Source organism: Sorex araneus, chromosome 1, assembly GCF_027595985.1.
Source record: "Sorex araneus isolate mSorAra2 chromosome 1, mSorAra2.pri, whole genome shotgun sequence".
Lineage (NCBI taxonomy): Eukaryota > Metazoa > Chordata > Mammalia > Eulipotyphla > Soricidae > Sorex > Sorex araneus.
The window spans coordinates 58,561,998-58,586,728 of NC_073302.1; the positions used below are offsets into that span (position 1 = coordinate 58,561,998).

A 24,731-nucleotide genomic window follows, 5' to 3' on the forward strand; every position below is an offset into this window, starting at 1 on the left:
TGTTGATGACAGGGGAATGAACTTATAAGTCAAGTAATGTATTCCTCTGATTATTCAGATTTCCAACATTTTCAAAAAATTACACAATTCATTTTGGTATAATGAAACCTGAGAGCCCTAGATGATCCTTCCTCGTGCACCTTTACTTTCACCTGACATTTGTGAAAGTAAATAATACATAATTAGCGCCAGTACATGGAGGATGGTTTCTGTCCTTAAAGAACCCAGGTGCAGTAGGAAAAGAAGCTGGCCACAGCACTGGATAGGCATCAAATACAGACACTTGAAGGAAGTTAGAGGCCTGTAAAGTGAAATCTAAACTAGAGTTTGGTGAGTGCATAAGAAGGAATAAAACGTCAGAAGGAAGGGGCTGGAGCAATGGCACAGTGGGTAGGGCATTTGCCTTGCACGCAGCTGACCCAGGTTCGATGCCCAGCATCCCAATATGGTCCCCCGAGCACCGGCAGGAGTAATTCCTAAGTGCATGAGCCAGGAGTTACCCCTGTGCATCGCCGGGTGTGACCCAAAAACCAAAAAAAAAAAAAGTCGGAAGGAAGATTCAATAGGTAGAGGAAGCAGCATGTATCATTTGCAGTGAAGGTCATTTCAGTAAGGAATTACAAGCTGCCTAGATACCCACAAATACCTTCGGAGTGGTCAGAGAACATTCTGGATACGAAAAAGCCAGAGATGAGGCCACAGAAATGAGACCAGGACTGGTCTCCAAAGAACTTATGTACCTTATATACTGATTGTGTTGTCGAGATTTTATTCTAGAAGGAATAGAAAAAGCACTGGGAGATGTTTTCGCAGAGAAGCTACATGACTAAAATACTTTTTTAAAAGAGTCATTTATTTGAATCTTTTAAAGGAGTATAACTGGAAGGAAGACAATTAGGAAGACTTGGCAATAATCTAGGCCAGAAATGCATACTTATTCACGTATTAGATGTATATTTTTTTCTTAATGAAGGAAAACACCTTGCCTTGTATAACTTTTTTCTTTTTTTTTTTAAATCTCTTTTCCCTTTTTGGTGGAGAGGCATACCTGGTGTTGTGTATCACACTGCTGATTCTATAGTAAGAGAACAAATCTAGTGTTGCACATTGTCAGGACCATAGCTGTATGTCATGACCATAGCTGCATACAGAGATTAAGAATCTTAATCTTTGTATTAAATCTTATGTCTTTCTTCCTTTCTTTCTTTCTTTCTTTCTTTCTTCCTTTCTTTCTTTCTTTCTTTCTTTCTTTCTTTCTTTCTTTCTTTCTTTCTTTCTTTCTTTCTTTCTTTCTTTCTTTCTTTCTTTCTCTTCCTTCCTTCATTCCTTTCCTCTTTCTCTTTTTTCTCTTTCCTTTTATTCCTCATTTTTGCCCTTCCTCCCTTCCTCCCTCCCTCCCTCCCTCCCTCCCTCCCTCCCTCCCTCCCTCCCTCCCTCCTTCCTTCCTTCCTTCCTTCCTTCCTTCCTTCCTTCCTTCCTTCCTTCCTTCCTTCCTTCCTTCCTTCCTTCCTTCCTTCCTTCCTTCCTTCCTCCTTTTCTTTTAATTTACTCATTCTCTTAGAAATTCTCTATTCACTAAATTGACTTTTCAAACTAGTTATCAGATATAAGGAGTTGTTTTTAATAGGATACAGCAGTTTTTCTTCCTTTCCTATTCCTGGCACCCCATATGTCCTCTGGACCTCTGGAGTACTGCCAGGAGTGAGCCCTGAGCTTAGAGCCAAGAGTAAGGTCTAAGAATAGCCTTAGGTGCCCTCCAAACTAAAAGTAACCAAAAAAAGTGTTTTTTGAGGTCTATCCAAGAAGGATCTCATGCAGCTGGTCTATGCTAGTTTCAGGAATCTGCATTGTAACAACAGTTTAGAAGATTTAAGTAACCTGGACATTTAATGAGAAAAGTTGTGATCCTAAAATTAAGTTTATGACTCTTCAATACATTCCTTCATTCCTTATTTCTTGTATGTTCTGGGATGACTTTCTTTTTCTTTCTTTCTTTTTTTTTTCTTTTTGGATCATATCCGGCGATGCACAGGGGTCAACTCCTGACTTTGCACTCAGGAATAACTCCTGGCAGTGCTCGGGGGACCATGTGGGGTGCTGGGAATTGAACCCAGGTCGGCTGCATTCGAGGCAAACGCCCTACCCATTGTGCTATCACTCCAGCCCCTGGGATGACTTTCTTTCATGAAGATAAGAAATCCCATCCAAAGAAAAAGATCTTTTGTTAAAAATGATAGTTTTTTCTTGTGTGTGTAGACATAATTGCAGAATTGGAGATAAGTCATTCCAGATGATTTTCACTTGTGGATCATGGAAAGAATTTTTCTTTCTTATTATTTGCTATGCTGCCTCATAAAACATTACATTTATCATTTGTAATTTTATATGATTTGGATCAAATATTAACTAGAAACAGACATTTATCTCCCCTTCTACATATACTGATTGGTAATTTTAATTTGTATTTGCGTGATTATTTCCTTCAGCATTACAGTGATAAACATCATGTAATTATACTCTTACCCACTTTTCAAAGTCAAGAGTTATATTTCAAAAGCTAAACAATAAATTATGATCAGACTAATCAAAAGTTGTAATACCCTTAATCGCTTTCCATATTGCATGTGTTCTGTATATTATTTCTCTTTATAAAAATACATGACTTAGGGAAACAATATGCCTATACAAAAGTTTAAATTCACATTTCTGCACATTTTATTCTTAGTCTTAATAAATGTACTTTAAGTTACATGTAGTAAAAGAGTAGGAAAAATCACTTATAGCATAAAACTCTTTTGGTTTTGAAAGAAATATTTTCATTAGGAAAAATGGTCTCAGGGTCCCAATGCTCAAATGTTCCTAAACATTTATACAATGATTGGGACATGCTTGTTTACTAATTATTGCCTTCCTTTCTAATCAACTGCCAGGTAGGATATATAGGGAAAATGTTTGTCTAAAATTGGATTATATTTCTGTTTTGAATTTTGGTAGAAAATTTTTTGGTTTCCTTCCTGCTAATTAATGGCTGTGATTTAGTCTGCACCTAGAGGACAGTCTTTCTAATCAGAGAATGTGTTCTGATAGAAAATAACTATGATGCAAGAGAAGTTGATGACATTTAATCTTACCATATAAAAGAGAAACATATTTTTTAAAATACCATGACCTAAAAAAGCAAGATTATAGGAGTAGTGATTGTGTCTAGGTGTAGTTAACAGCACTGGTGCTGAGAATAAGAGGGAATGTGGAGCTGTTGTTTTAGGAAAACTTGGTTAAGACATGGGGAAAGACAAATCATTACCAGTTTAGAGTTTCTAAGCGTTGTTTTGATGTTTAGAGTGGACATGAGCAGTAAGCACAACATCATACTGAGTCCCTTCTCTTCTGTCTTTTGCAGTCATCTCAACTCGAACTCCACCTCCACCCTCACCGTTGCCATTTCCAACACAAGCTATTCTTCCTCCAGCCCCGTCGAGCTACTTTTCTCATCCAACAATCAGATATCCTCCCCACCTGAATCCTCAGGATACTCTGAAGAACTATGTACCTTCTTATGATCCATCCAGTCCACAAACCAGCCAGGTAAACACGAGTGAACATTGATTAGAGCATAAGGGAGATGGAACAGGTTAACTTACTCAGACTGCATGTCTGGCAGAACATCAAGCCTGTAAGATCCATCTTCAGGAAGTTTCTTGGTGACTCAATACATTTCTTTTTTAAAAGGTGGCTGAATGACAGGTAGGAAATGTGTTGTTCCAGAGGGGCACATTTGTGAAATGCTTTTTGGTGTGGTGTTTTTAGTTTTGCCTTGACTGAAGAGAAAGTTTATGAAGAAAGAACATTGACAAAATAGCTCTGAGCTGGGGTTCACACCTCTGAAATACCAGTTTTGACACTGACAAAGTGCTTATTTCAGGCAGGAACAAGGTATGTGCTAAAATAAACACACACAAAAGAACTTACAGTTGTATTTATAGATCAACTATTAGGTATTAAAATAAGCTTTGGTAATGTAAACATTTTCAGTGTTTGATGACTACTTGAATATTCTTTGCACAGACATGACTACATGTAATGAGTGATTTTAACAGAAGTGTCTCTCTCTCTCTCTTTTTTTTTTTTTGTAAACATTGTATAGTGGTTTTAGGGATTCATTGTGTGAGTGTAGTGACTCATGTACTTTTCTGATTCCTTAACATGTGGTTTCTTCTGACTTTATAAAAGATCACCCACAGTTAAATATACAGTCTATCAGTGTGTAGACCTTGATAAAAATGGGTCTATCAGTAATCATAAAATCCAAACTATGTAATGTAGTTTTGAGTTTAGGAGCTGTTATTTGGCTTTGCTGCTTTACTTTTTACTTGTGATCTACTCCCTTTATTGCTTGAAGTATTTTCATAAACATTCACTTATTCATCTTAGTTATAAAATTGTTAGTAAATGATATATGCATATTAATTTAAAATTAACAAAGAAAATCCTGAAAAAAATCCCCTTTGTTTTTGTTTAATTATTAAAAGAAAGCAAATGGTCCTTTTAGAGTGTTTGTCTTTGAATATATCTGGTACCATTTGGGTTATTTAAAAAGATATCTGTATTTTTAGCTTGATTTGCTAGGACTTAAATGAAGTACACCACTCCACCATTCTTGAATTTTGAGTTTGAAGTTAACTATTGCATTTTAGAGTAATTGTTCAAGTGGTGTATCAGTTTTAATGACTAATAATAATAGATAAGGCAATGGGTTCTCAGTATATCATTTTGAAATAAAATTTGCTGTCAGAACATGGATTCAAAAGTCTTGGTTCCACAGAGCCTTTTGCTAGACTCAGCTGGGAACAGTGCACACAAGGTCTGATTTTAATTTGTGTAGAATTTCCATGAATAACAAAGTCTAATTAAGACATCCATTAAAAGTCCTTAACGTTAATTCAGTGTGGAAAATCTTAGAGTTCCATTGGTTTTTTTTTTTTTAACTGATGTCTTAATTAGGCACTGTTAGGGGGAAAATTATGCAAATTAAAATCAGGCCCTTAGTGTTATGCATTTCTTTAATTATTCAGGACTTGTTTTACGTATATTTCAATTTCTCTCTAAGTTAAGAGGGCATATTAGGTGATAATCTGCCGATATTGTTCTCAGTTTCTGCATATTTTCAAGGTATAGATCCAGTTCTAAAAGAATCATCTTATTCTCATCTCAATTAAAAAAATAAATCCCCTTTCTGGAATTTGTATAATAGAGCAATGTACTAAGTAGGATAATCCTTTCCTAATGCTATTCAACTTTATCTTCAGATAAGATGTCTCATTATTCATATCTATAGTATAAACGTTTATCTATTAACATCCTTCAAAGATAGAAGCTTCATAGTGTAGCTTCATTTGTTTGAATTGATAGAAAACTGGAATGAAATAACCCTCCTGTTCTTTTAAGCCTGAGTTTTAGACAAGTTGAGGGTATTGACTTGGAATTCTATATTACTCTTATTATTTTTAAGTAAGAGGAATGTTTGTGGGTTCATGTGAATTCAGTTCCACAAAACAAATTTTATAGAAGGAACAAATAACATCAGCATTTCTCTGACAATATTGTTGCTTTTCTACATTGTCTCAGGTAGGTACTGCCAAACTTTTTATGAAAAAGCTACACAAAAATGCTACTTACCATCAAATGCGCTACAAATGAAAAAAATGCGTTCTTTCTGCTGTCTTAAATATTATACATACATAAATCAGTCCTTTGCAGTGTTCAAATAATCAGAAGTTAAAGAACTTCTTTAGAAACAAACTACTTTTCCCCTCAAAAAGGAAGTCTTGATAATCAACTACAAAATTGGGTTTTTTTTTTTTTGTAGAAACATTATGTCTACTTTGATTTTCAACTCCAACTAAAAACCAGTTAATTTGCATTTCAAAATAGGATGCTGGATTTTCACCTTTTTAACTCTATAAATGGGGGAAAAGTTCTCATTCATTCACCTGTAGTCAACCTGTTATTCACAGTCTCCTCCAGCATTGCACTGCTTTTGATTATTAAGGGAAGCAGCTGAGATGCCTTGTCCTCCCCACAGCAATTTGGAGATTAATTGTATTGCTGCTATACCGATTAGAGTGAGTCAGGCATGCTCTTTGATGGAATACTTAAATAAAATTAGTGACAAGATATAACCTTCTCATAGGTTTCCATAGGAGGCAACATTCTGTTCAGTTTTCCTGCCATAAAGTTAAATGCTTAAAATTATACTTGATAAATTGGATGTTCAAAAAGTCCAATTTATTTGAAGAATACATAATGTGGTCTCTGAAGAAACCAGTTGTAAACTGAATTCATGTTTCTAAGTTCTGGTATGTGTTACTACCTATTCATCTTTTTCTCTACAGAAAAGCATACTTCTGTTATTTATGTACAGGGACTTAAGTTGATATTCTGTTTAATAATATAGGTAAAAAATTTAACTATAATAATGCAGATTATACTAACTAAATAAGGAGAATACCATCCTACCAAGTCAATATGTGCACTGTGCAGTAGAGAATTCTAACAGGAGTGTAATGAAAAATAGTATTCTCTCTCTAGAAAACCAATTTAGATTATTCTAATTGTGCACTCTTAGAATTTTTGTCTCCTACCACAGATACCACAGGACTAAGTCTTAGCTAATAATATCATCTCTATCATTACCTAGGGGATTTTCTCAGTTAGTTCCTACAAATGTCAACAATAAATGTTTTGTGTAACTCCCCACTCAACGATGGAGATACAAATTGTATTTGATTGCCCTCTGCTTCACTTTAGCACATTTTTGTTTACTTTGGGAATCTTTTATTTGTAGGTTTTCAGGCAGACCTAGTGCAGCTTTTTATATTATCGTGAGAATCTGAAATTGCAGATACATTAATTCTCATTCTATATGTTTGGCATTAATAAATCATCAAACATTGAATGGATGGGCAGCAGATGTATTTCAATGGCGAAGCATATGTTTTATGAGTGAGAAGCACTGGATTTAATTCCTTGCACCTAAAAGGTTGAATGCAGATCTTAAAATCGAAATTGCCTGATGTGTGTGTGTGTCTGAGAATACGTATCTGTGAGAGCTAGAGTCAGAATCTTTGACTACAGAACAAGAGACCTGCATTACGAAGAGTGGAAATTCTTGAGTATGATCTCCTAGATATCCTCCTCTTCCTTGTGTCAGTGATACCATCTTTTAAGTGAAAACTGTAATCTGAAACCTCAGGCTGATTCACTGTAGAGCTGAAGAGCGGTGAGAGAAACACTGGTTCTAATTTTTACTAGTTCAGAAAGGACTTCCATTTCAGCCTTGGGTTGACCGTTTCAATATCCACTTGAGTCCTCTGACTTCTAAATGAAAGGGTCCTTCTACCTGCATCTCAGGGGTGTTATAAAGATGGATTAACCCGTGTTACAGTGCTTTGAAAAGGAAGACTTTCTTCTACATGCTGCTGCTGCTCATTACTACTAACCAATCTTTGACCTCTCCATCTCACACCCGAGAGACCTAGTGTGGCGAGTGTCCACTACCAGTGCACAGGGTACACTCGGTCAAGTGTGCCGAGTGAGTTGTTGGACAAAATGACTGCTTTTGGATTGTTTCACCCGGGCATTCTGTTTTTTGTTTTGTAGCCTAACAGCAGTGGTCAAGTAGTAGGGAAAGTGCCTGGCCATTTCACTCCTGTCTTGGCACCCTCTCCCCATCCCAGTGCAGTGCGACCAGTGACCCTGAGCATGACAGATACTAAACCCATCACTACATCCACTGAAGGTGAGGCAGCTTCACCCACAGCAACCAGTAAGTATTTCTGTAGGAAATGAGAAATGTCCATCAAAGACACCATTGGATACCTGATCCAAGGTGGAAAATTCATTGTAACTTGTCCGGCTACCCATGCAGATGGAGATTTCTCATTTACGTGGAACTAGCAGGCATGTATGTCACCTGACTTTCTCACGCTCTCTGTTATCAAATATCAACACAGTGCATCATATTTGAAAATAGAGAAGCTTATTTTTGAGCAATAAGTTAATGCAAAAAGAAGTCATGCCTGCTTGTTCAAGGTATACATTGCAAATGCACTGAATAACATAATGCAGTATACAAGGTTTTACTAGCACCCAGAGATTAGATTATTGTCCTTATTGATGCACACCAGTAGAAATCAAGCCCCTTCATAAGACAGACTAAATCACTGCCTCTCTAAGATAACTGCACGTATACACTACTGTAGGTTATACCATTGTGAAAAACAGTCATATAATGTTGAGAAATATGAGAACATTTTAGGGCTTAGTATTTAGGCACATATAAGCAACCTGCATTTTCAGTGTCTGCAATTTAATATTTTTTTTCCTTTTTTCTATTCTTATACATTAGACATTATGTTTTTATAGCATAGCCATATAACATTTTAAAATTATTTTGTTTTTTTGGTGCCACCCCCAGCAGTGCTCAGGACTTATTCATCTCTGGGCTCAGGAATTACTCCTGGTAGGCTCAGGAGACTGACCATATGTGATGCTGGGGATCAAACCTGGGCAGGATGCTTGTAAGGCAAGAGTCTTAGCCACTGTGCTATCCGTCTTGCCTCAGCCATAACATTTTCAAAAAAGATTTAGCAGTGAACTTGCATAGTACATATAAATACCACAAATATTTTCTCTTATTATTCATATAGAATACTCACAGGTGCACACAAAATTAATCTTTGTTAATTTGGGGTTTTGGGGGCCACACCTGCCTGTGCTCAGGGCATACTCCTAACTCTGCTCAGGGAGCAGCATTTCCAGCAGACTCCGGGAACCATATATGGTGCCAGGGATTGAACTTGTGTCGGCTACATATAAGGCAAACGACTTATTCCTTGTGCTATCTTTCTGACGCACAAAATTAATTTTTAATTGGCTTCATCCAAACTTTTGGTTTCCTAAAATGGAAACTAGTGTGTACAGATTGGCAAAGTGAAATAGATAATGTTGCAGTCAGGAGCGATTAGCATTTCCATGTCAATTTGACAGATATTTTTAAATCTACACCTTCTATTTTTCTTTTATACAGCAACTACATCTCCATGCTCTGGAAATTTGTTTATGGGATCACAGAGACCATTAGAGAAGCCATTGGCTTTTTTTTTTCCCCTTGGCCATTGGAACACTGCTTCCTTTGTTGGATACATGTGTTGCTTTGAAAGTTAGGATGACACAACAGGAAAATTGGATGACACTTTGTGTAATGAATTGGGCAGTTTTTCAAAATTCATTAGGGTATAGACAATTCATCTAAGCCTGTTATTCCTATTAATTAGGATTAACACATCATAACTGTTTTATTCTTGAAATGTTCTGTACTAGTGAGCATGTCTCTCAGTATATAGTTGGGTAAAAAACAATCAAGGAAGATTGAAAATTCTTTTGTTCCAAAGGTTATTTTTTTTTGGAAATTAGAGTCACTAAAATACTGTGTCCAAATTTTCAAAGTGATATCTCAGCATATTTGATCAAACATGAAGTCAGCAAGTTAAATAAATGCAAATAGAAAACAAAAGAAATAATTATGGAGTTCAATGATATCACAAGACTGTAGCACTGCAGCACTGTCCTCCCATTGTTTATCAATTTCCTCGAGCAGGCACCAGTAACGTCTCCATTGTGAGATTTGTTGTTACTGTTTTTGGCATACTGAATACGCCACGGATACCTTGTCAGGCTCTGCCATGGAGGTGGGATACTCTCGGTAGCTTGCCAGGCTCTCCGAGAGGGACGGAGGAATCAAACCCGGGTCAGCTGCGTGCAAGGCAAATGCAGTACCTGCTGTGCTATCGCTCCAGTCCATCACAAGACAATTAATCAAAACCAAATTTCAGAAATTCTAGTAAACACCTACTCTTAAAATAATATTAAGGGATAAGATTCAATGAGTGATCATATCCATAAAATCACAGCTTTCCCATATGAGCACTCTCGGCCTATGCATTGTTCACTCACACCAGACTGACTAGAAAAGGCACTGATTGACTGATAAAGTAATAGAATAATAGATAAAGTAAAAGGAATCTTGTTCAGCTAAGTGGCTTTTCAGACCTTTCCCATGTCTGCATAAAAGAAATATAGTGAGTTGGGGCTGGAGCAATAGCACAGCGGGTAGGGCGTTTGCCTTGCATGCGGTTGACCCGGGTTCGATTCCCAGCATCCCATATGGTCCCCTGAGCACTGCCAGGGGTAATTCCTGAGTGCAGAGCCAGGAGTAACCCCTGTGCATTGCCAGGTGTGACCCAAAAAGCAAAAAAAAAAAAAAAGAAAGATAGTGAGTAATTTTTCTTTTCCCTAAACTAAATTGTAACGGCAGCTCCCTAGTCACCACTGATAATGAGAAATTTGCCACTGATTCTATAAGCTAATAAAGTTTTTAGAAAACCATAGAGGCTAAGGTTAGAAATAAAAAAGTAAAAATAAAGACTTGGTGCCTAGGTGTAAGATAGGTCTCTTCTCTAGCAGGGTGTGGAATTTCAGAAACCAGATATTGACATGGGCTCTGGCTGCTTATGGTGGCGTTACAAAAGAGATTTGTTCAAGAGAGTTTAAGAGATGAATGGTGACAGTGCTTTTGAAAACTTGATCTAAAGTAGCTGAGTGGATCCAATTTTTCTGTTCTTCAAATGAACATGGCAGGGTCAATATATTGATTTTTTTAGAAATTCTTTTAAAATTCGATTTTCAGAGGCTAGTTAGATAGTTCAAAGGACTGGGATACATTCCTGACAGGCACAACGTTCTCTCCCAGGTACCCTTTAACCCCTTCCTCCCCACCAGCACCTTTCTCACCCAGCATCACTAGATATGGCCCCCAGAAGCCTTCCTGAGCACTGCAGGTTGTGGCCCTGCTGGCACCTAGCATCCTAGCCAGGCACTGGGAACAAAACCCAAAGCATCAAGCCCGTATGTCTGGGCTGAGTATCAAAGGGAGTGGTCTCCAAGCACTGCTACTGAGGACCCCCCCTTCAAACAATAATAAATAAATTTCAGATATCTGATATCATTTATCTAGGAATCTTAAACCAAATTTTTCACTTTCTTCAAACATAGAATTTAATATGGCGAACTTAGTTTTGCTTTTTATATCAATAAGGGTATTATTTAGTGATAAGAAGATACATTAGTCCTTTCCTGATAAAAGTAAACATAAACCTTGGGAAATATGGTTCTCTTGGTAAGTTATTCTGTGCCAAGAAGGGCTTGTACAAAAAATTTCATGCAAGGTGAAACCATAACAGATGCACTCATATATACATATATATAAAAAACCTGGTAACCAATGGTGCCACCAACTCCCTTCCTGGACTGTTATAAATATTAGTTTTTCATACAGAAAAAATAATCTTTCCACCAACACAATATCAAAGTTAATTTTTAAGAATAAGTCATGATAAAACATTGAGCATTATATACTCAACATTTCACATTAAATAACATACAAATTCATTCTATATGGTACATAGAATTAAATTTACCTTCATTTATTAGGTTTTCTTTTTGGCAAGACTTCTTTAGTCAGAAATTTTTCATCGCATGCCATCAAGCACATCTGCTTAAATGTTCACTTTTTCTGGACAGACTTTCAGTCTACTTATACAATCAGAATTGCAGAACTCCACCAAGCATTTCATTACTAGACAGCTAATACCTGGTCAAAAGATGCAGCTAGGAAAAAGCTCCTTCTCCTTAGCCAGTGTTTGGTACTCCTGCGAGCTGTGACTGGAACACGTAAGTGTCAGACTCTCACACCAAATCACGGGATATGGGTCCCTAAGACAATTTTTGGGGAGGGGGATGAAAGCGTTGATTTAAGATCAAACGCAGTTTCTTTTCTATCACTTAGTGTTCTCTCAGACTAAAGAGAAGAGAAATAGGAAAACTTCTTTTTGTTTGTTTAAAAGTCCCACTTCTCTGGGTTTCTTTGACATGGACAGGTTGTTCATTCTGCTAGTTCACAATTTTTATCTTTGTTTTTGTTCTTCCTTAATCAGCCTACACAGCCTCAGGCACATCTCAAGCCAATCGATATGTGGGACTAAGCCCAAGAGACCCATCCTTCCTACATCAGCAACAGGTGGGCAAGTTTCACCCAGGTGTGATGGTGTAGCCACGCTTTTGCATTGGTGCTTTTCTCCATGCTGCCTCTCAGATCTGGACTCAATGGGGCTCAAGGGGCTTCTGAGAAAGAAACTGATCATTTCATTTTCCAAAATATTTTCTCATTTATCCTTGTTTCTTGCCTCTCTGAAATAGGGTTTCTTAAAACAGAGCTCTCTCAGCTCTGGACTATGTTGATAGCATCCACGAATAAGCATTTAAGCTGAAGAATATTTTCTCAGTCTGATACCCTGGAATTACTAGCCAGTAGTGTCCAAAGACCAAAACTGAAAACTGATTTACAAGCCAATTAGGTAGAAGCAGTACACAATTTGTGTTTTTGAGCTCTTTCATACTTTCCAGATGTTTTACTTCTCATTTTGGTATTTTAGTCCAAGAAGATGAGTTATGAAGCTAAAATCTCAAGCGACACATCATTCCTATTTTAATAGCTTTAAATTAGTTTACTGATTTCAGATGTGATAAAACACTTTTTTTGGTTCTGCTTTCTTACATCATTTATGTTTCAAGTAGCATTTTAAATTTCACATCTCATTAATGCTGTAAATTTAATGCAAATGAAGTGTTTACCCAAACTGTGAAAATATACAGCCAGGATTAATGGTGGTTTATAAACAAATTAGCCACAGTCTAAAACATGGACCATACTCATACAGAAATCCCCTGATTTTAGTTAAAAGAGGACAGAAAGAACTAAACACTTTGGAGTTTAAATATATTTTATGATGCCAGTGTTTGCTGCTCTCAAGTTTTTATAGTCCAGCAATTTGAAGTTAACAGTGTCAAAATATTACATAGGGGAAAACAAGCTATCCCAAAGATAGGCATTATCTAAATTGTTCTTCGTTTTGTAATATAAGTGGTAGGTGCATTATGTACGAATTTTTTCATAACCTCTGCAATAACTCGTTTAGATATGTGTACTTCTGTCCACCTAGCTCATGCTTATTATGCCTGTCTCATGTAGAATTCTCCATTCCTGTTCAGTCCACAGCTCAGAGTGGAAATATACATGTATTAAAGGTCACATCACGTATAGGGTTTAGAGAAATCATAAAGATGATAGCTTGTTCAAGATACTTGTCGTTTTGCCAGGTCTAAGAAAAGCAAAACGAAACAAAGAGTGGAGACTAACTGAAAACATCTGTACATAGTTATGAAAATACCAAATAATAATTAGTGGTTTTGACAGCCATTGGCTTTTCAGCATAGTTCTCTGGAATGTTGCATTTTTTCACCTCCAAAATTGCTATAATATGAAATGTGTTATAATTACTATAATATGGGTCTGTTTGACAAACATATATATTTACTTTGTGTTCTAAAAATGTAGGCAGGATTTACAGGTTTAGAAATATTCTCTTTTAAAAGTCTCTCACATATTTTCAGAAATATTTTGTCATGAAATGGCATCATTCTTTATGACACATCCCTGATATCCACTTAAATCTAATTTATAGAAGCATGTCTCATCTATTTAAATCTTTACCCCCCAAACTCACTTATAAATTGCAACCAATCCTGTGTATATAGAACACCACCATGCCCTAATCTGTGGCAGCTTTAATTATTTTTATTATGACTAACTACAGTTTATATTTTAGAAGTTACATATTTTAAATATTTTAGGAGAAATAAACAGCAAATTAATGAAGATATGAATCTAATGTAGAGTTCTGAGTACATTATAATTGAAAATATGTGTGCACATATAGGTACGTATATATGTTCCTGCACTGCAAACTTTTAAAATCAGAGATCACTTGCTGTTTAAATAAAAATTATCTAGTGAAAATCATCTACGAGATGAACAGAATTTGTTTAGTCAAATGTAGTTGTTAGTGGAGTATATGTTTTGTATCTATACTTGAAAGAAAAAAGTATTAAGCTTAATAGCCAAAATATTCAATTTTAAATACCACATAGATAGAAAAATTGTCATCCATATATTGAAAAAGTTAGCATGCTACTTCTTCAATTAAGAAATCCAGTATAGTTAATTCATAAAGGGCTACAATTTGAGGCATGCAAAAATGAATATATGTAAATATCATGCATAATAAGGCTAGTTAAAATCTTATTACTTTTATGATTTCAGATAAATAATTATAGAGATGAAGTTTTATGTTTACTGTCTAGGAACAGAGGGGTAGAAATAGTTTAAATGACTTCAGTAGAATAAAGGTTATTCCTTCCTGCAGCAGAAATGAGATTGATTTACTATGTCCTTTCATTACTTTACAAAGATTTAAAAGAGACCACTTTTCTAGCAGCAGGTTCTAAATGCATTTGGTTTAAAGTACTCAGTGATGAATGAAAAGGAAAATCAAGGGGTACATGAAATAAAGGTAATCAATCATTTTATATTAGCTAGGAGAAATTCAAAATTAGAAAGCCAATGGTTTTAGCCTGAGAGGGTATTTTTTTTAACTATTCCCCATAGCCTTTAATATACATGACCCCTTAAGAATAAATATTGTCACCAGGTACATTCTTCAGCTCATTGGCGGCTGCTTTATAAAGATTTATTCTTTTAGGTTATGAAAAGTATTGATGTGTATTGTTGAGTGCAATTTTTTTAGAGAAAATAACCTTAATAAAGCCTACATATATTAGTTAAGAATAAATTTTAAATTGCTGAATAATTTTGACTCTTATAAATAAACTTTTCACAAAATGACATTAGAGCCAAGATTTTCAAATAGTCATTTTCAACTCACAGAGATAATGGCATTCTTAAGCTGGCATTGAATATATTACAAATGAACACTTTACAAGTGGTTGTAAAAGTAAGACATTTATATTGGCAAATCTGAATATTGAAAGTATATGCTTTTATACCTATTAACTTGATACATATACAGTTATTAAAAACTCAATATCTTTGTGCTCCTTTCTATATTCATTATAATCAATGACTATTTCAAAATATCTTCTGACTCAGAAATATCACTTCTCTTGAAAAATAAATTCACTTAATCGTGAAGACTATCTCAAAAGATTTAGTTAAAACGGCTGAATACTTTATGCTAAACATAGCCCTTCTGAATTAGTTAAAATAATCTGCTCATGCTAGCTGATCAGTAGTCTAAAATTTTACTTTACTTTTTCTAGATCTTGAGTGTTGGTCAAAGGCCTAGAACTAGATTTTCTTTGGGAAGATTAACTTCATTAAAGCATTCACTGTTGGCAATAGGGGAAGTCTTGAAATCAGCATTTTAATTGGAGTTTCATTCTTCTTTAACTTTTCTGTTGAAAGATAGCATGGTGGTTTAAGAACTCCTGGATTCTTCTCTGGCAAACTGAACTCATCAATCAGCTGAAAAATGTTTTCTCATAATTTAGAACCATTTCAGAAGTGTCAAGGATTTCTTCCCTGACAACTTCATTGAAGTTTAGTAAGAGGCAGTATATCCTTTCCTTGTACTTCCTGAGTACATTAGGCATATTCATTGTGATATGCAATGAACAGACTATATTTCCTGTTTTTGTCTCCCTGGGAAAATGACAACTCAGAGACGAAGACTGGATATTGCTTAGAAAGTCAGAAATTATTTTATAACCTTGGCTAGCAATTTTAGTATGATGACTAATATGAGACAATTTACTTGTACTAGTATTCCTTTTGTGGTCAACATCACAATGAATTGACTAATTGCAGACCTTTTTTATTACAATAGAAAATGTGTTAAAAAGTTTAGTTTATTTCATAATTAACTAAACATAAAAAGTTTAGTTCATAATTGTCATCATTATATTAGAATCTTACAACATTATAAAAGTACAAACTATGTACATCAATAACTTTTTTTTAAACTTTTGTAGCAAGTTGTAAATAAAAGTTTTTAAATAAGCAGATTCTTATTTAAAATATTCAAATAAGAAGATCTAATTTGGAAATAAAAGACAACTATTTGAACTTGCTATTGAAGTGTATATTAGTTTCAGAATTAGATTTGAACATATAGATGAAACAAACGGGGGGTCACCTTTGCCTTTCTAGCAAGGCCAAGTGAGCTTAGTTTACAATATATGACTTACTTTCATAATCTTAAAATTATAGTATCCTGAGGAAATATGTTCCTTATAATTAGATCTAATAAATGACCTGATTTCAATGCAGGTCTTCGTATTATTTATCACAATCGCATGGATTTTATTGTGCTTGAGCTTTAGCATGTTACATCTCTTGCATGACTATTTAACGCTTTTACTTCAATTTCAATTATAGGACTACTTTATATTGGGATATTTTCAACCCTTTTATAGATATGATTTCAAAATTAGAATTGTGTTTGGTTATGGGTTTTGGGGCCACATCCAGCAGTGCTCGAAGCGTATTCCTGGGATCAAGGCTGGCAGTGCTCAGGATCATAGAACCAGAACCTGGTGGGTGTGTGCAAGGCCAGGCATCCTACCTGCCCGTACTATTGCTCCAACTCTCGAAACTAGAGTTTGAGAGTACTTCTAATTACACTGAAGTTTTGTTATACAAATGGCCTTTTTAGGAAATTGCCTCTGTTGGAATTATTTTTTAACTAAGATGATCATTGAATAATATAGGCCCTGGTAAATGGCAAGGCCAAAGCTAGGCACATAAAGACCACTGTGGTCGTCTTTTATAGAACTAAGCAGTGGAAAGGATACAAATAGACTATCAACAAACTTTTCAATCAGTCCAGGAAGCAGGCTATCAACACTTGGGCTGTTCTTATTGTGTCTGTTATCAAAATTGACAGCTTGACGTAAAACCCTATCACATGACTTCGGGTAGGTATGTAAATGGATAAGAGGTCACTTTTCACATATGCTAGCTGGAAAGGAAACACATTTAAAGGAAGTTTCATTCAAAATAATAGCGACGCAAATGTTTAGCTGTTTGGCTAGTTCTTAAATTTTAAAAAATGGTTGAAATTTGTCTTTTATCATTCTTAAATTTATTCACTGGCTTTCAGTTATTTATTAAAGGCTGATATTCTGGAGAAACTATTCTAAAATTTTTTAAAATAAATCGTGTTTATCATAACCTTAACTTTCAGTTAATAAAGTCACAAGGAAAATCATCTTTTTTTCAGAAAATATGAATTTTAAAACATATAAGTTGAATCCATGAAGGTTATAATGATATAGTCACTAACCTAAAAATATCCTTGGACTGTACTTAAAGGACGAAGTAGGAAAAGAACAATACTAGTCGATTGTTGACCTGAATAAGAACCAGTTTAGGAGTCAAGAGGTTTAAGTTGTAGCACTCACGCAAACTGTATTTCTAACTTTGGACAGGTCTTTATATTTTGCTGTCCTGTCGCTTCATTTAGAAAGGAAAGTGAATAGGTTAAATTACCAACCTCTTCCAAGTTCTTGTGAAACCTTGAATTTTTAATTTGAAGGACTCTCCATATAAAAATACTGGGGAAAACCATCCCAGAATCACATAAACCTCTCAAGTACTATTGAATGGAGTTCTGGTTGCCCCTAAGTATGCTAAGGGCAGTAAAAATGGGGAAAAAATATTTTTTAAAACCAGCAAAACCCTAAAATGTTTTCAGGCTAAAAAGACAACTTAAAGGGCTAATGTGCATACTTTGCCAGCAAGAGATCTAGATTTAATCCCAGGCGTTTTCCTCCAAGCTAGTAGCAGCCCCAAAGCAACTTAGGGTGTGGCCGCAAAACAAAACAAAAATCAAAATTTAAAAAAATACTTTCATATTCTAGGGGCTGGAGCAATAGAACAGTGGGTAAAGTGCTTGCCTTACATGTTTCTGTCCCAGGTTCTATCCTTGGCACCTATATGGTACACGGAGCCTTCCCTGAGCACAGAGCCAGGAGTAAGCTATGAGCACAGCCAAGTGTGGCCCCCAAACAAAAATAAAATGAAACTATGATTTATGATCAGTGGTGTTTATCTAACTCATAAATTCGTGCATATGCATTTGACTTATTTCTACTATGCTCAGCAAATACTAAGAAATAGATTATCAGCACACTTTTCAAATATGCTCAGGAAAAATTAGAAGTATTGCTAGGATGGTCTTGAATATCCCTGTAAACTGTAGATTATATGTCACCACATAACACACTTTTATTGCAATCAATTTGCTTGTTCAGTAAGGCTACATCCTCTTCATTCAGAGACCATTTTATTTTCCTTGGCAGCTAATTAATACTAGTAATAAAGTTCTACTAATGTAAGAGGTAATAGGAATGTATGAACATTAGAGTGTGAATCTTTACAAGCTCCTCCCAAGTTTCTCCACCCCTAGAAATGTATTTCCTTGCTGCCATCTGGAGAAATGAAGAAAGCTAAGAGAACATGAAATGCCCCTTTCAAGATATTCCCTTTAGATAACCGTAAACTTTAAAAAAAAGGTGAAAAGGTAAATTTGCCCATGTTGATTATTCTGCTTACAGTTTAATGGTTTATTGGTTCAACTGAGAGCTGTTGTCATCATGAGGATGTTAGAACAACAGCCTGTTTGCTGAGTCGAGCAAAGTAGAACATTTTGCTTACCTTCTTTACTTACGAAAGCTAATTGCTAAACATTTAATGGAAACCCCTGTTAATAATAATGAAGGACTCTTATTTGAATAAATAGACTGATTCTAATGTTGGAAGGAGTGTTGATTCTTCATGGCTAACAGTTGCCTGCATGAATATGTGTTTATTGTAGGAAAAGAATAAAGATTCAAATCTTAGATGTTTTCCCATATTTAGATTTTGGGTTTTTTTTTAGGGAAACTAATAGGACCCCAGCCTTGTTTTTCTGAAACTAAATTATTTACATTAAGCCAGGAACAAGGTTTATATTCCATACACCTTACAGTAGAACCCTAGCTACAGAACATAAGTCACAAAAAATGGTGCCTCTTCTTTGTCAGCTTTATAGTGTAGACTATTTCAGCATTTTCCCTTTACTCTGATAGTGATTTTTTTTTTTGGTCGTTTGTTTGTTTGTTTGTTTGGGGCCACACCCAGCAGTGCTCAGGGCTTACTCCTGGCTCTACACTCAGGGATCAATTCTGGCAGTGCCTAGGGGAACCATATGGAATGCAGGGAATTCGATGTAGGTTGGCATGTGCAGGCAAGCACTCTAATGCCTTTACTAACTTTCTGGCCCCTATTCTGAGATATTTTTTTTTTTTAAGAAAATCCTAACTTCACCCTTTATTTGCTTTTGGAATACTAGGCATAATTATTTTTAATATAAATTATGCTTTAGTTTTCTAGACAGAAGTTTCATATTGGTAGGTTCATGTAAGGAATTAAATTGATTTTGATGAACATGCATTTCTCTATGGACATGCATGTTACTAGGTCTGTTAAAGCCTCTATTGTTATAAAAATAAGAATTTCCAGCCTACTGTACATACAAGTATACAACTTCAACAGACTGAATTTCTAACCTAGTCTGCACATGGGGTTTTAAGTTTGATTACTACTGGGGAAGAAAGTAATTTCCTCCTTCTTGAGAGGAAATACTTGGAAAAATCATTACTGTATTATTAATGCTTTGTAGGAAAATCTAATGTAAATGAAAGCTATGTATTTATGCACCACTTGAAGTTTTAAGACAATTCTTTAAAAAAGAACAGAAAGCTAAATTTGTAACACTGACACTCAATGGACAGTAACTAAGGAATTACCATCCCCAAACTCAAATAAGATTGCCACCTCTTATTTTTGACTCATATAAAACATTATGTATTTTTTTTAAAAAAGGAATGATGATGATTTATCAATGCAGCTATATTTAATATGTTCCTTCAGGAAGCTCAGATGTGTCTAGTATTAGCTCTATATCACCTAGAATCTGCTCAGAATTTGCAGCAAAGACAACATTGGTCAAGGGGCTAGCGCAGTAGTACAGCAGGTAGGGCTTTTGTCTTGCATGTAGCTGACCAGGATTTGATCCCTGGAACCACATTTGATTCCCTGAGCCCTGCCATGGGTGATCTCTGAGTGCAGAGTAGAAGTCAGCTCTGAAAAACCACTGGATGTGACACCCCCAAAACAAAACAAAATAAACAAACAGAAGAAAGCAAAGAAACTACGTTGATTAAACAGAAGTCCTGGTTACTAATTTTATTAGAAATTAGTGTCATGGAAATTGTCTCTGAGTAGATCATTTCTATTTTAATTATTTAATCAAATATCCACATCATTGTTATCAGGACATTAATTCAAAAATGACACCATAGAAAATTAATTAATTGGGGCCGGAGCGATAGCACAGCGGGTAGGGCATTTGCCTTGCACGCGGCTGACCTGGGTTCGATCCCCGGCATCCCATATGGTCCCCCAAGCACTGCCAGGAGCAATTCCTGAGTGCAAAGCCAGGAGTAACCCCTGAGCATTGCTGGGTGTGACCCAAAAAGCAAAAAAAAAAAAAATTAATAATGGTTTTTATGGGTATTTTTTTGGTGGGGGGCATACCTGGCCTTGCTCAGTTCTTACTTCTGGCTCTGATCAGTGGTCACTCCTGGCAGTTCTCAGGGGATCACCTAGGTCCCAGCATAATAAATAATAATTTTTTAAAAACAAAAGAAAAGAGACTCTTAGTCAAGCAGAATGTCTTTTTAGACATTTTTAGAAATGTTGATAATGCTAATCCACCATCTAAATAGTTTCAGAGTATAAATTATATTTAAAACTTTCTATGACCAAAAGGCAGTTATTTTAATACTAATGTACCATCAATTTCTTTGGCACTTAGGTAATTTTTAATATATTCAGTGATCATTTTTCTTGTACGTTGGTCGTATTTTTCTCTTTGGAAGAAAAATATTTCTGTTGCTTGTATCTTAAAATATGGATGAAAATGAATAGCTATAGTCAGTTTTAAGCCTTTTGAGACTACTCTGTCACTGTCATCCCGTTTTCATCAATTTACTTCAGTGGACACCAGTAACGTCTCCATTCTTCCCAGCCCTGAGATTTTAGCAGCCTTTTCTTACTCATCTTTCCCAACGATTGAAGGCTTCTTTCAGGGTCCGGGGAATGAGACCTGTTATTGTTACTGTTTTTGGCATGTTGAATACGCCACCAGGAGCTTGCCAAGCTCTTCAGGTGGGCAGGATACTTTCAGTAGATTGCCGGGCTCTCCGAGAGGCATATATAATGAGACTACTCACAGAAGGAAAATTTCAAAAGGATGTTGGTTTTGTGTTTAACATGCAGTCAAAGAACAGTAGGCATTTTGGAGACAGTAAAATAAATGAAAAATCAGGAACATCAAGAATAAAATATAAGTAATTAATGTATGTGTCCTAGGAAGTAATTATGAGATAACAAGCCTGTCTACCTATATGAAGGCTCATCAGCATTTGTAAAGGTAGCCTTCCGCCCCCCCAAAAAAACTTCTCCAATCTAACCTGAGGCTTCACAGAAACAAACCTGAAGTGAGGAAAATTAACATGAGCTATATCTAAATAGATCCCTCTCTTTGAGAAATTATAATTGAATCTAAACTAGGATTTTCATTGATTGGAGCAAAATAATAAGTGATCTCTAAGGAAATCTTAAAACAAAGTGAAATTTCTAAATTTTGGATTATTTTCATAGTACTGCTTTTAGGACTTCATTTTAAAATAGGTTGCTTACTGCTTACTTACAGAGAAACAAGTTCTCATTATCCCAGAATTTATATTTTTGATTAGATGATCCATTTTGAGAATTAGAAAAATATTTTCATAAAGTTTGTTAATCTGAGGTAAAACTAAACATATACTATACATTTTCCTTTTATGCAAGAATTATGGTCCATTTAAAGAATACTTTTGTGCTGATTTAATTTATTATTGATTTATGGCACATTATTTATACAGGAAGAGATTTTCTTTCGGTTCCTTGGTGTCAAATCACTTGTCAGCTAAGACAACAATATAATTTAAATATACATTTCAAAACTTTAAGGTAATATTTTTGTAACTTCTCCAATCTGTAGAAAAATGAGAAGAAAGATTTATAAAGCTCTAGAATTATTTAGTGTGTGTAGAAACTGGAGAATCTAAAAGGAAAAAGGGTATCTCAAGAGTCCTTTTATTCAGCCAGAATACTATCAGAAAGGATTAAAATAATTTGCCAACTCTAAGGGCACTTTGGTTCCGATCATCATCCTCTAGAAATTCTCACTGCAAGGTAGCAAACAATGGTTAGTCAATTGCTGAAAGTCGTCATTTTCAATGCAAGATGCAATTAATTTACAGCATACCTGTCTAAAGATTAAAAACCACAATTTCTAGTGTTTTACCCCTAAGCCAGATAGTTTACTTTCTTAAGCATAAAAATAAGCAATATATCTTTTCAATAAATCTGCTAGCACTGTAGGGCAGCTGTTAACCAAACAGAGCTGGATAGGGTTACTTGAACAATCTCTGAAGGGCAGAGCTGATGATTTGGAGAGCTGGGAAGAATTTGTTTCATCTTGTATTCAGTGCATTCCTCTATTCAGATGTGGTAAAGTATTTTCATGCCATTATTCTGTGTTTTAAATAAAAATAGGAATCCTCATCAATTATTTCCAAACATTGAATAAGATAAAATTAATAAATATCTAAAACTGAATATTTGTTGACTCTAAACATAATGTAGGGAGAATGTTTCTCAGGTAGGGTCTTTCTCCTCTAAACTGCATGTCTTCCGTTTTGCAAACTGCATGCTTAAAGTTATTGATTATTTTACAGAGTGCAGATTATTTGGTATGTTGCATTTTTTTTAAAAAAGCTTTTTTATTTTCTTTCTAAAAAATATCTCTATTGAACATTAACGTTTGCTTTTCAGCTCAGTTTGTGTTCTAATAATGGCTAATTGTTATGTTCTAAACATTCATTTCTCCTGTATGCTTTAATTAATAAAGGAGCATATTGCAATAGCCTTTTCTAAAAGGGAAAAAAAAGAATCTAGGATTTTGCTTTGCAGAGTGAGGTTTTCTTTTGCTTTATTTATTTATTTATTTATTTATTTATTTATTTATTTAAGTTGCCTCTTGGGAAAGTAAGGTTAATGCCATGTACAGTACTAGTTGCATGTGTTCATTTAAATACTAAAATCTGTAGTACTGCTCGATCCATATCTGACTGCTAGGTTTCAATTGACAGCTGAGGATTTGTGACTGGACCATGAATCAAAACGGCAGGCATTTATACCCCAGTACCAGTGAGGATACATTGGGAATTACTTGGCAAAGGTAACATTTTAATTATTTCCAACCCTACACTTACACCTAAAAATTACATGAGCTATATTGTTTTAAATTAGTTTGACAGAAAATATGTTAAGAATTTAGTTGTTTTGGCTATACCATCCCTTTCCCTTACCCCTCCTTTTTATTTCCTATGTAAATGCAACTTCAAGTGATAACATATGCTAATTGATCACCGGACTATGTAAGTTCTATCAAATGTTTTAAGCAAGTTATCGTATTTGGGACAGGGAAGATGAATTTTACATAAATTTAGGATCTCAGAAATGAAATCATAATTTAATGGCATTTCCAGCTAACCAGTTTTTCCTTGCTGTTAACTTTAAGGCAATTTACTATTCATTTACTGTCAGAGGGGAAAAACTAGAAGAAATATTTTAAACAAGGCAATTAAAGTTTTTGTAGTAGTATCCTAAGTTTGTGAATAAGAAGATTATTGGAATCACTAGTGAAGGATTTTGGTTTAAATAAACATTTTTTTAAAATTTTTGAATACATATATACAAATGATTATTGATTGACTGTATCTGATTGGCTGAGAAAAATATTCCAAATTTCATTTTCAGTAGTTTTGGTTATTGTCTTAAAATTGGTATTAAAAAATATTGTTGAGTCAGATGTTGAAAATTACTTTATCTTAATAAAGAACTTGTTAAACTGGTAACTAAATCATGTTATAATGATATGTAACAAGAGAGAGCAATTTATAGAAGAGAATGAGGTAATGTTATAAAGCAGTTCATCAAAAGTAGAACCAACGTAATATCCCAGTCCTGCTATGATTGCAAAGTGCCTGTGCTAATAGGACCTGACCAGGTCAGGTATCAGTTATAGGTGGATGCTCATCTCTACAATGCTTGATGAAATCTGCTGAGGGGCAGGATAAATAAAATGCAATGCCATTTACTCAGGTAAAAACTAAGATAGTTAATTCAGTTATTCACTGTTAAATGAACTTAAAAATATGGATTATTAATTCTTCATAATTGGATAAATTATGACTTTTCCTTTTTTAAAAAACTACTGGTGTTACCTCTGCTCTAAAATGTGTACATTTTTTCATTTTTCCCCCAAAGCTTATATTATTTCTCCACTTGGAAAACATATAATTATACTTATATAAAAAAGATAAACTCAATAAAAGCATCTTCCATAGTCTTAATAGTCAAATCACTTTAGTAGCTTAAACTCTAAATGAGTGGTTTTAAATTAACTGAATTTTCTAACAGTATGCTTGGATATAATTTTATTTAATGACTTCATTATATTTAAAACTTTTAATTAGTGAGCAAAGTGGCCTGTCTTTTCATATTAGTCTTACTGTATTTATAACATATCAGAGGCATGAAC

General features: G+C 34.9%; 1 protein-coding gene across 4 annotated transcripts in view; it reads left to right on the top strand.

The window, feature by feature from the left end:
* NFIB (nuclear factor I B) overlaps positions 1 to 24,731 on the top strand; it is a 251,192-nt gene that overhangs the window by 205,718 nt on the left and 20,743 nt on the right. Inside the window, exons 8-11 of one of the 4 annotated variants that reach the window (XM_004600157.2) lie at positions 3,401 to 3,585; positions 7,660 to 7,825; positions 12,054 to 12,136; positions 23,278 to 23,366. In XM_004600157.2, the coding sequence (XP_004600214.1) occupies positions 3,401 to 3,585; positions 7,660 to 7,825; positions 12,054 to 12,136; positions 23,278 to 23,366 (523 nt within the window). The remainder of the gene's footprint in view (positions 1 to 3,400; positions 3,586 to 7,659; positions 7,826 to 12,053; positions 12,137 to 23,277; positions 23,367 to 24,731) is intronic. The other 3 variants (XM_004600158.2, XM_004600160.2, XM_004600162.2) reach the window with 3 other exon arrangements.